This window comes from Taudactylus pleione, unplaced genomic scaffold, assembly GCF_031769625.1.
Source record: "Taudactylus pleione unplaced genomic scaffold, aTauple2 ptg000012l, whole genome shotgun sequence".
Classification (NCBI taxonomy): domain Eukaryota; kingdom Metazoa; phylum Chordata; class Amphibia; order Anura; family Myobatrachidae; genus Taudactylus; species Taudactylus pleione.
Genome location: NW_028284415.1, coordinates 3,111,903 through 3,124,775, shown reverse-complemented (window position 1 = coordinate 3,124,775; position 12,873 = coordinate 3,111,903). Strand labels below are relative to the sequence as shown.

At 40.6% G+C, this 12,873-nt stretch overlaps 1 protein-coding gene across 3 annotated transcripts in view; it reads right to left on the bottom strand.

Annotated features, from left to right (window-relative positions):
- Positions 1–3,337: 3,337 nt before the first annotated feature.
- CEP112 (centrosomal protein 112) overlaps positions 3,338–12,873 on the bottom strand; it is a 561,355-nt gene continuing 551,819 nt past the window's right edge. For all 3 annotated transcript variants that reach the window (XM_088467969.1, XM_088467982.1, XM_088467976.1), the window contains exons 26-27: positions 5,656–5,714; positions 3,338–3,634 (exon numbers count right to left, since the gene is read on the bottom strand). In XM_088467969.1, coding sequence (XP_088324095.1) covers positions 3,628–3,634; positions 5,656–5,714 — 66 coding nt within the window. In that variant the 3' untranslated portion in view covers positions 3,338–3,627. The remainder of the gene's footprint in view (positions 3,635–5,655; positions 5,715–12,873) is intronic.

Here is a 12,873-nt window from a genome sequence, read left to right as displayed (position 1 = left end):
GCCGAGGAGCAGAGAGGAGGCTGGCCTGGGGGAGGAGCGCTGCCACAGGACCAGTCGGCAGCGTGCACAGAGGGCTGTGTGCAGCGGGGGAGGCGCCGGCTGTGAGACAGGGAAGGCGCGCTCCCCTGGCATGCATTTAACCCCCGGGATGCCGCAGCACTACCGCTCTGCTGCGGTCCGCTGTCCCAGGGGGAAGTGGAAAGCGCAGGTTGGTCGCCTGGCTCCACGCTGCAGCCAGTCCCCAGGGAGCCCCCTGCCTGGGGACTTAGGACCATGTGACCAGCGGGGACCCACCGCGGGACCCCGCTGCTTACCTTTGTCCCCCTTGGATCCGGCCATGGTCCGGAACATCTGGGGTCACCGCTAGCTGTGACCCCAGATGCTCACCAGCATCCCCGGATCGGTACCGGCGTTCTGGTACCGGCGGGGGTGTAGGGAAGACAGCATGGACGTCAGGACTGACTGTCCATGCTGTACATCCAGATGTGCAGCCACAGCTGCACTGAAGAAAGCTTCAGGGGCTCTTCTAGCCCCCACTCCGACAGGTGCACCTGACTCCGGCCGGGCACCAAACTAAACTGAGGTGCCTTGGCTCGGGGGCAGGGTATAGGAGGGGGACCCTAGTGCATCCTGGGAGGCTGAAAAGCTTAACTCTATGGTGCCCAGCGACTGACGTCACACCTATACCCAAGGTATCCTGTGGATACCCTATGGACCCTGAAGTAGAAATATATATATATATATATATACATACACACGCACATACATATATAGCTATATATATATACACACTGAGGCATAACTAGACTTTTTTGTGCCTTATGCCAGAAAGTGCATTGGTGCCCCCTCCCCCCCAATATTTCAAGTAGGGAAACAAGATACACGCCCGAAAAAAGGGGTGTGGCCTCATGGGGAAGGGCCATGACTGATCTGATTTGTCCTGTACGATGATAAAGGAGTATCGATTCCGTTGTTCCAATGTTATCCAAGTGTGAATCCATTGGCTGCAATGATGATACCCAATGATTATGCAGTATAACTCACCAGCTCTAGAGGTAGGAGAGCACTGGTGAAGCTGCACCTGCAGCATGATTTGTCCATTGGAACAGCCTTACAAAGTCTGGAGCCAGCAGTGTAGCTCACTGACTGAAGGTATAAAAAGAGTGCTACTTGTAGTATGTATGCAGCAAATATCCCAGGTATGAGAGTATTTTGAAATGTGTGTGTTAAATAAAAGAGGATGTGACTGAAGGTGGTTGTGGAGGTGGCCAGATAGAGGGGGGAGTCTGCCAAGGAGGAGATAGGAGCGGCCAGGAGATGCCGGGAATAAAAAAAAAAAAGAAAACTACCAGTGAGAATGATTGTAAACAGAAAATTGAAAGGCCGAAGAGCGCCCCCTGCCCTGCGCCGTGGCACATAACGCACCACCCTAGTTACATATACACACACATACAGATTGAGTCTCCCATATCCAAAATGCTTGGGACCAAAAGTATTTAGGATATTTATGTTTTATATACACACAGCCTATACAATATTTTCAATAATTTTTTGGCTCAAACACAGTTTGTGTACATACATGAAACTAATTTATGTTTCATATACACCTTATACACAAAGCCTGAAGGTAATTGCATACAATATTTGTAATAATGTTGTGCCTTAAACAAAGTTTGTGCACATTGAACAATCAAAAAGCAAAGGTTTCACTTTCTCAGTCATGCCCAAAAAATTATGTATTGGCAGGCAGGCAGGCAGGCAGGCAGGCAGACAGACAGACAGACAGACAGACAGACAGACAGACACACACACACACACACACACTTCTTGAATTATTCTACTATTACCCTGGACTGGCACTTTGACATATATTTATTAGGGGGAGAGCCTGTATTTCGATATGATAGAAATGCACAGTGCAATACGTAATATTACAGAGCAATTTATACAAAGTCCATCCTGACAATATATGGCAGACATTGTGGGGGAGTATACTTGTCTGTTATAAATACCATTATAATCATGAAATCAAATAAGCTTGACATTGCTGTTATGGTTGCAAAACGTAATTGACTGACAGTATCACAACTGATGTTACATCACATATACTGTAGTATAGTACTTGTAATGATGGAGTGTTCATGAAACTAGGAGGATAAGCTACAGTACATCCCATTCTGACCAACATTACAGAGAACCTTATTGTTTAGTCCGAGTCCCTTAGATGAGGTATGGAAAACCAATCCCCAAAACATAGGGCCTGAGTCAGAGATGGCTGCAGTAGCACAGCCTCTGCGTCTGTTCTACAATATTCAAAAGCCGCAGGAGGGGTTCTTAAGTAAAAAGATACCAACTGCAAGCTTCCCTGATCCGATGCTGTGTCCGAGGATGCAGCCATTGGATCAACTGCGTGACCATCGGACAGCTGAGTAACCCTCAGGTTACTCAGGAAGTTTGGGAAAAATCACACTGCCGAGGCTAGTAAAGCTGTGTCCAAGGGCGCAGCCACCGGCTTCAGCATGCTCAGAAAACTGGGTCGACATGCCAGCAGTATGTCGATCATGCTGCGGCATTTGGGGCTCTGCGGGCGACATTGCAGCCTCAGATCTGCACTCTCACAATGTGGCTTCTGTGCATGCGATCTATAAAACATCGGGTTTAGGTACATCTCTGAATTAGGCCCATAATGGCTATTCCAATGGGATTCAGTTTGGATGCCTACAGTCACTATGTCGACATTGACTCTGCAGACAAGAAAAACCCAGCGTCGGGATACTACCATTATTTAAATGCTACTTACAGCATTTTTAGCTGTAAGTAGCAGCAGAGATTATATTGTAAGTAGTGTGCAGAGATTATAACTTTAAACATGCTGCTTTAGGAGTATGTGTAAAATTATAATGCCTCACGGTTACAATGTCTTAAGTGTCATTTAAACCATGTCAGGATCCCGAGGCTAGCATTCCCTTATATACAGAGTCACTGTCAACATAGTGACTGTAGACAAGCCATACTGATCCCTATTCAATAATATGGCATTGTAACCCATACCAACCGATCCACTATAATCCTGTTATATAATGAGAATACTGAAGGATGATTAGTTGTGATGAGTTACAGCTAAAGTTATACTTGCACTATTTCATCAAATGTGTACAGTACAACAGGAAACATATTCCCCCATCTCACTCTGTATGATGAAGAGTACATGCTCACCTGCCCAATACATGTTACTTGTGTATAATATAAAACTACACATGGGATTTGTAATGAAGGAATGAGAAACAGAAATGTTACAAAATAAATCTTTAATGTTATGTAAACTTTGGGTAAAAAATATTTAAAAAAAGACAAAAAAAAAATACACAGGATGTACACAGTTTGGTAAAAAATGGATTGATATAAAATATGGTTAAATAGGGCTGTAAAGGTGGTATATTAACCCCTTGTCTTGCAGAAAAGGGTTCATTAAATATTCATACACTAAATAAATACAAAGACATGGTTACAAGGAATGTGAATATAATATCTGAGCTTCCACATAGATTTTATTTCAAATTTCTAAATAGAGCTCACTGTTTGTTGGGATCCTGTTCTTTTTACTGTCATCCTTCGCACGTATGGAATTCATAACCTGCAATCAATGTGGAATAATTAATTATAATAAGAGAGTGCCTCCCATACACCACTGACCATTGCGCTTTTTCTATGAGACAAGGATATGGGTATCATACCTGATGATGTTGGGTATTACACTAAGAGGCTTACGCTGAGTTGGGAGCAAATGGTTTGTCCAGGTGCAAAGTTGCTTCATGCTTTGTTCACAATTTTGCATAGCGAAACCTGTACAGTCTGTTCTAAAGTACTTCATATTACAAATAAAAATACTGAGTAGGGATAATAGACTGGGTAACTAACCAAGGAAAATTACATGTTTCTCATTATTTTAGATAAAATTACCCTTAGGGCATTTACATTTCATTTTGCAAATACGTGTAATCTGTATAGGAATGTGACAAAGGAATAATGTGGTAAAATACCAGATGTCATAATGTTGTTACTCCAACATTAAGTGACGCATTAATCATTGTATCAGCTGAGTTTGTGTACTTGTTACATCTGGGCAGCACATGACCACTTCCCTTATGCCAATCAAGTTAAGTCTAAAACTAATTTCAAATATAAACAATCAGAACAAAACCAAGCCACAAAATTTACAAAGGGTTCACAACCTCTACTCTGTCACCACATCTGTGCATCTGACTTGACCGAGTAAAGGAATGTGGTCCCATGAGCAGTGTTAGTACAATCTTATATTAAAGGGGGAAGGAGGGGGGGGGGGGGGGTTTGGAGGGGAATGTAGGTTGATTATAGTTGCCTAATGTATTATTATTATTATTATTACCAGTTATTTATATAGCGCACACATATTCCGCAGCGCTTTACAGAGAATATTCGGCCATTCACATCCGTCCCTGCCCAGTGGAGCTTACAATCTATATTCCCTACCACATGCGCACACACACACATACACACACTAGGGGTAATTTTGTTAGGAGTCAATTAACCTACCAGTATATTTTTGGAGTGTGGGAGGAAACCGGAGTACCCGGAGGAAACCCACGCAAGCACAGGGAGAATATATAAACTCCACACAGTTAGGGCCGTAGTGGGTATCGAACCAACGACCTCAGTGCTGTGAGGCAGTAATGCTACCATTACACCGTCTGTGCTGCCCAAATGTATGCACTATTCTTGTGGATTCCGTCCATCCTTGTTTATAAATACCTCCTAGGAGTATAAAAAGGTTAGGGAGGATTGGTAGTAACAACACTTGTGATTTTACACATGTCTTACAGGGAAAATAGTGCTCAAATCCATTCAGAAGGCACAAGATTCAAGCAGGCTCAGTGACTGAGGTTAGAGTCATTAAGTCTAATATATATACAGTATATATATATATATATATATATTTAAGCAAATAAGGGCGGCACTACAAGGTCTTGAATATACAACAACTATGTCAGGTTCAGGTTCATAGCCGTCGTTTATTCAAGACCTTGGCGTGCCGCCTTTATTCGCTTGTATTAGGGTGTCTGGATGACCCTGGATTGCACCTGGGAAAGTATGAATATCATTATGTGGAGTGCCGGTTTATCTGTATAATATATATATATATATATATATATATATATATATACACACATACAAACACACACACACACACCAGAGCAAAGGGTTTTGCGGTGCCCTGGAAGTGAAAATCCAACAGGGAGCAACGTTACTTTAGCCACAAGCCAGAGCTACCACCCATGACAAAATTAGTTTTTTCTTCCACTTTGAAGTGAGCAATAATTTCATAATCACGATGGTAACTGTGAGTCACTCGCTCGACCTCCCAGCTGTGTTGTGGAGTTTGTGTCTCATCATGAAAGAAGGTCTGGACTTGTGAAGCACTTGTCCTCTTTCTGACTAAGCAATGCGGTTGAGAGACAGGCGGGCAGGCTCCCAAAAAAGTCCTGTTCACACAATACAAGGTGCTTTTTCTCACAAGTGAAACCAACTCTGAAAAAGCTAATTTAATCCTTCAACCCTCCCCTGGGGAAATAAGACAGATATAGGACATAAAAAGACTTGTCACGACTCCCACCTTACCTTTGATAAAAAGTGAGGTCTTCCTGCAGCACCTGAGCTCTCTTCTGTAAAGAGTTCACCTGTCAGCAAAACACATAGTTTATGAGCCTCTGAAGTGAACAAAACTACTGTGCAACAATCTTAGTATTGATGAGTCTGGAGTATCGCTTGGTAAAGTGCCAAGAATACAGAATTCAGGTAAAGTGCAGTTATTTATGCAGTATTTTCTTATCAAAGACACTATCTTGCAGTTGCTCATCCAATAAATCCACAAAAGGCCATACCATTTCAGATGATTAGCAAAATGTGTAACCAGTCATTTGATATAGTAAGTAGTGCTCTATGGGAAAAGAGAGCTATTGGTGGAACATTTATAGGACTTTATACAATGGAAACCAATAACAGTAACTCAGTCCAGGGCATCAGGAGATGAATTACAGCTGTGGAGTGGCTTATGCATAATGCATTTCCCTCAAGGTAGTACTATGCTGCATCATAATACTGCAGAGCACAGAGCTACAAACTTGTGGGTCAGGACTTCTGCAAGAATCTGATTTTGAATGACAGACAATAACCACCTCTTAGGGGTTGTAGAACAATGGCAAACTGACAATTGGGGATCCGGGTAAAAAAAGATTTAGCACCACTTATTTAACAGGGATACAGACTCTAGTAATTTAAAATGTTCTAGGAAAATGCCGATATGTAACGTGAAAGCTGCCCAGGCTTGTATTCATGTAACACAGCAGCCTCTGCCATAACGAATGCAAGCAACATGGACCAGAGCAATATAGCATGTGGGGCATATTCAATTCGGTGCGAGAGTAGCAAAAATCCAGAACCTGCAGGGTTTTTCTTGCAGGTGCGGGATCTTTGCTATTCAATTAGGTGCAGGGTTTTTAATTTTTTGAGCAACGGGAGGTTTTATTTTTGAGCACCTCCAGAGCATGACCAATTTTTCCTAAAATCCATATTTTTAGGAAAAATGGTCAGGAATGCTCTGAGACCCCTGTGGCACCCCTCCTAATGACTAATTAAGCAATTGGAATTTTCCTATTAGCTTAATTAGTCAGTAAATACTCACCTGCCAAAGCATCTTCTCCTTCCAGCGTCGGGACCCGGTCTCCTGCAGCAGCGGTGTGTAAGTATGTTTTGTGAGTGTGTGCAGTAATGTGTGAGTGTATGTATGTGAGTGTCTGTGACCCCCTTATGTGTATTAACCCCACCGGAGGAAGCTGAGGGGAGAACTACATCTCCCAGCAGCCCCCTGGCCTCCTAGCAGCACCCTTGACTCCCAGCAGCCCCCTCCCCAGTGTAAAGATGGAGGGGAGATGACCGGGAGCCTTGGAGAACAACAGACTGTAGTATGGGGAAGAAGAAGAAAACTCTCTTGTTTGGGGGCACTCGAATGTAAAGGTTATAATAAGAATAATATATAAAAAATAACTTTTATTAGATATATTTTAAAATACCAAAAACAAGTCTGAGCCTATTACTTATTGGCATTACTGTTGGAATAACAGCTGTAAATTATCACAAGCAGAACACGAACATACATAGAACATAAGACAACATATAATACAATACTTGTCACAATTGTGTGAAGCTAAGTGAAATATTACAAATAGGTCTATAATTCTCTGTCTCATACAGTATTGAGACCTATATAAAACATTTACTAGTTCAATGACCTCATAATGTCGTCATAGCACAATGGCTAATCAAAATTAAGGCAGAAGCATACAAAGAAATCTTCTAGAAAAGAATGTGATAATAACCATACAATATTCAATATAGGTTACGTGAGATATCACAGCACAATAACACTGAACAGTAATTAAAGAAATACAATGATAAGGGGGTCAGATGAAATAATAGCTGACCCTGCAAATATCAAAATGAATATAAGTAAATCACAGGTTGTAATGAGAGGCAGATCACACGTAGGTCGCCTGTGATGCCACCCAGGTACTTGTAGACAGTAAAGTTATAGGAAAATGTAAAGCTACTCCTTTATGTGGAGTTTACAAAATAGCAGCTGCTGCATGCCATTGTATAGCCATTGAATGGCATGTGAGCGTACTATAAAGGTACTCCCAGGGTAGGGAATAAGTACAATGAGTATCTGCTGTTGGACTGCGTTAAAAAGAAGGTCCTGGTGTAAACATTGCAGGAACCTCTAATAAACGGACCCCAATGAGAGTACTCATAGAGACAATAGTTATCGTAATGAAATAACACAGCATAGGTTTGTGATCTGTGCTGCTGCCAATCATATACCAAAAGGTAGTGGTGAGTGGTGGGAAACCCAGATCGCATATGCAGTGATAGGAAGAAAGAGTATGAGTGTAGCTGCACTATGGCTAGTACAGGACAAGTGGAGCTCTGTTGCCCTAAAGGTATGCATCTGACTGAGGAAGCGACAGTGAAACGCGCGCCTCAGACCCGCGAATCCGGCTGTGTACAGGCGGGATTCGTCATGGCAGCATACTGACAGGCTCTTCTAGCGGCAGATTTTCTATACTACACACCGGCTCCCTGGAGGTGAGCGCTCAGGTACTTTTCATACTACACTTTCTTTAGCGCACTGAGTGGCTTTATTTAACAGAGACAAGTTTGTGACCCTGCAATACCTTTAGGGCAACAGAGCTCCACTTGTCCTGTACTAGGGCTACAGTACTACACTCATACTCTTTCTTCCTATCACTGCATATGCGATCTGGGTTTCCCACCACTCACCACTACCTTTTGGTATATGATTGGCAGCAGCACAGATCACAAACCTATGCTGTGTTATTTCATTACGATAACTATTGTCTCTATGAGTACTCTCATTGGGGTCCGTCTATTAGAGGTTCCTGCAATGTTTACACCAGGACCTTCTTTTTAACGCAGTCCAACAGCAGATACTCATTGTACTTATTCCCTACCCTGGGAGTACCTTTATAGTACGCTCACATGCCATTCAATGGCTATACAATGGCATGCAGCAGCTGCTATTTTGTAAACTCCACATAAAGGAGTAGCTTTACTTTTTCCTATAACTTTACTGTCTACAAGTACCTGGGTGGCATCACAGGCGACCTACGTGTGATCTGCCTCTCATTACAACCTGTGATTTACTTATATTAATTTTGATATTTGCAGGGTCAGCTATTATTTCATCTGACCCCCTTATCATTGTATTTCTTTAATTACTGTTCAGTGTTATTGTGCTGTGATATCTCCCGTAACCTATATTGAATATTGTATGGTTATTATCACATTCTTTTCTAGAAGATTTCCTTGTATGCTTCTGCCTTAATTTTGATTAGCCATTGTGCTATGACGACATTATGAGGTCATTGAACTAGTAAATGTTTTATATAGGTCTCAATACTGTATGAGACAGAGAATTATAGACCTATTTGTAATATTTCACTTAGCTTCACACAATTGTGACAAGTATTGTATTATATGTTGTCTTATGTTCTATGTATGTTCGTGTTCTGCTTGTGATAATTTACAGCTGTTATTCCAACAGTAATGCCAATAAGTAATAGGCTCAGACTTGTTTTTGGTATTTTAAAATATATCTAATAAAAGTTATTTTTTATATATTATTCTTATTATAACCTTTACATTTGAGTGCCCCCAAACAAGAGAGTTTTCTTCTTCTTCCCCATACTACGTTTATCTATACTCTCATGGGGAGCACCTCCACACTTTATAATATTTCTTCTTGATACCTATACTAGGGTTTGATATTTATAATTGTGGATTTTCATTATTCTTTTGACTAATTATATCCAATATATTAGATCCTGTGCTCAAACTATATCCCCCTATTCCCTCCTTCCCTGGTCATTTATGATAGAACAACAGACTGGTAAGTAGGTTTTGTTTTTTTTCTTCGCACCGCTCGGTTTTCAGTGTTCCCTGTCCGCATTTTCTTTTCAATTGAATACCTTGGGTATCAGAAGCATGCATACCCGTGGTATTCCACAATTGGGCGCGAGGTCCACGTGACTTATTGCGGAGAAAAGTTTGCTCCCAATTGTATATGCCCCTATGTGTCTGCCTCTTTTGGAGGTCACTCGTCTGCTACTTTATGCAAATGCAGTTACAAATCTCTTCCCTGGTGTACATCTGTGGGTATGAATGTGCAAGGACTGAGATGCCCGCTGTCAGCATCTGTAGATGGTGTAATACTGCATGGTGTGTCTTTACACGCTAACCTCGGGTGTACCAGACGCTCCCATAACAAAGACACAAGTCTCCCAGTAACCGCCCCGCACTTACCCCAAGACATTTTTCATCCCGTCCATCTCAAACGTAACGTAGACACTTGCTATATAAGTGCTATATAAGGGCAAATTATTATTATTATATTAATAATCCTTAAATAGTAATGTCAATCATGAAGTGAGGGGATCAATGTTTAATTTTGCATATATATACAGCGGGTAAAATAAGTATTGAACACATCTACATTTTTCTCAGTAAATATATTTGTAATGGGGCTATTGTAGTGAAATTTTCACCAAATATCAGCAACAACCTATGCAATCCACACATGCAAAGAAATCAAACCATAGATGTCCATAAATTAAGTTATGTGTAATAATGTGAAAGGACACAGGGAAAAAGTATTGAACACATAAAGAAAGGGAGGTGCAAAAAGGCATGGAAAGCCAAGACACCAGCTAAAATCTATCAGTAATTGGAAAGCAATCCAGCCCCTTGTCAGTGCAAATTAATATAAGTTGGTTCAGTCCCAACTGATGGCCTACAAAAAGGTGTCATTACCAAGAATGGGTAAAAGCAAAGATCACAGACAGATTAAAGATATAATTCAGAGGAACTACCGTATTCTTCAACAAGTTAATATCTTGAGAAATATTTTGCCACCGAAACCAGTGATAATCTATAGAAAAAACAAATCCCTAAAATCTATTTTAGCACCAAGCCACTTGAGGTTAAATTCAAGGACCATTGATACAATAACAACTAACAATTTAGAACAGTGGTTACCTTGTAGACCACCAGGTTTTAACCGCTGTGGCAAAACGAGATGCACTATGTGCTCTTATACAGCTAAAAAAAACAAGTACTATAATTCTTAAGGATACAAATAGTCTATACACAATAAATAATTTTATAAATTGTGACTCTTCGTATGTGATTTATTTAATCACATGTGGATGTGGATTGTATTACGTGGGACGTACCACAAGACCATTAAAGAGACGATTTATGGAACATCGCTGGAATGTTATGAATAAAGTAACCACACATAGTCTATCTCTTCATTATTTAAAAGCACATGACAGCGATCCACAATCACTAAATGTTATAGGTTTAGAACATATTCCCACCACTTAGAGGGGTGGAGATAGATTTAAAAATCTGTTTCGGCAGGAGGTCTTCTGGATGTTTAGACTTAATTCTTTACATCCAGATGGGCTCCATGGGCACGATTCTATTCAGCGTGATGTAAATAGCGCCGGGAGTGAGCTCCCGGAGCTATTCAATACAGCGCACTGCCAAGTCCGACTAATGATTTTTTCTCTCATTCTTCCGGGGATAAGAGAAGAAATCCGACAAAAGTCCCGGCGCGAGGCTATTTTCTGCCCTTCGCGCCTGGAAAACAGCCTCGCGCCGGGAAGTTAGGTCGGGGAATGCCCGTTATCGTGCCTAAACACCCTGTTTAAGGCGCAATATCGAGCCTTCCCCGACCTAACATCGTGATGAATTGAATAGCTCCGGGAGCTACCTCCCGGCGCTATTTACATCGCGTTGAATAGAATCATGCCCCATGAGTCCATCGAACTTAACACAATTATGTAATCTTGGTGGGTGGATTGATGAGTAGATAGGGTCCCCATCACCCAGCTTCCCCTTACCTGGTTCATATATCAATGTGTACAACTCTCTTGACAAGATTCTCCACTGAGTTGTTTTTCTATTTATTGTTATTTAAAATTCTTAATTTTTTATTAATGGACTATTTTTGTCATTAACATGTATTTGAATGAATACCTATTAGTTTACATGGAGTATATTATATTTAGGCAATAAGCTAATATTATAATTAAATAAATATTCATAACCTATATCCAACAGGTGTATAATAATAATATATATATATATATATAAATTATTAAGACTCGATTATCTGTTATGGATGAGTCAATATATAACTATCACATGATCATTGTTTATATCATGTGATTGGGGTGTATTCTCTAGTTAGGTATGATTCGCAGTAATTGTCATCATACAGCGATCACGTGGTTACCTTTTTTACCACGTGATTGGAGGTAATACATTTAACTAACGTTATCTTCCAAATAAGCTGGATGGGATCACGTGATCTATATTTACATCACGTGACCCGCGACATGTGACATTGATCTATACAGTCCCACTGAACTTTGCGGTTTCTGTTGACAACACGTGAGCCGTTGCTAAGCCATTATAGGCTACTTTGAGTCACGTGATCCTTAATAGAATCACGTGATCGGACATCAAGCTCCCTAGATAAAGGTATTTCTTGAGAATTTGTGTATATTTATGAAATTGAACCTTTATAAGGTGTATTTATTAATATGATCTATTGTATGTTAAATAGGTGGTGATTTTCTATATGGCTTGATTGTTTCTTTGATTGAATAACAGCTGCTTGTAATTTTAAATTAAATAAGGGTATAAAAAGCCCTCTACTGGACATGGGGACATATGCTACTGAAGAAGCTGTAAATCCTACCACAGCGAAACGCGTTTAGCCTCCTCACTTCAATATACAGCACTTGGAATCTTTGTGGATCCAATCCGGACCGGCATCACTTCACCTGTTTTCCAGCCTTCATCTTCAATGTCAGCATGCCAGTGCAGGATTATGGCACTTTCTTGGCACTTCAAAGGAGACTGGTAATATACTCACTAGCTGGATAATACCCCGGATACACTCATATAGACCAGTGACTGTTGTCAAGCTAATTTGCTCATGTTATTTGGACTGAGATTGCTGCTAAATTACATAGAGCTTCTCTAAAGATTCAGAGACACTCTGCCCATTGGAATAAGTCTGTTGTTTGGATACAAGAGACATTTTTATTTCATTCCATTTATTTTAACTTATTTTTTTATATTTTGCATGTATTGTGCTATATATGTTACTATTATTTATGTACACATTGGTGATATATTCATATGTTTTTAACAATAAATTGTATTATTGTTACAATCAAGCCATAT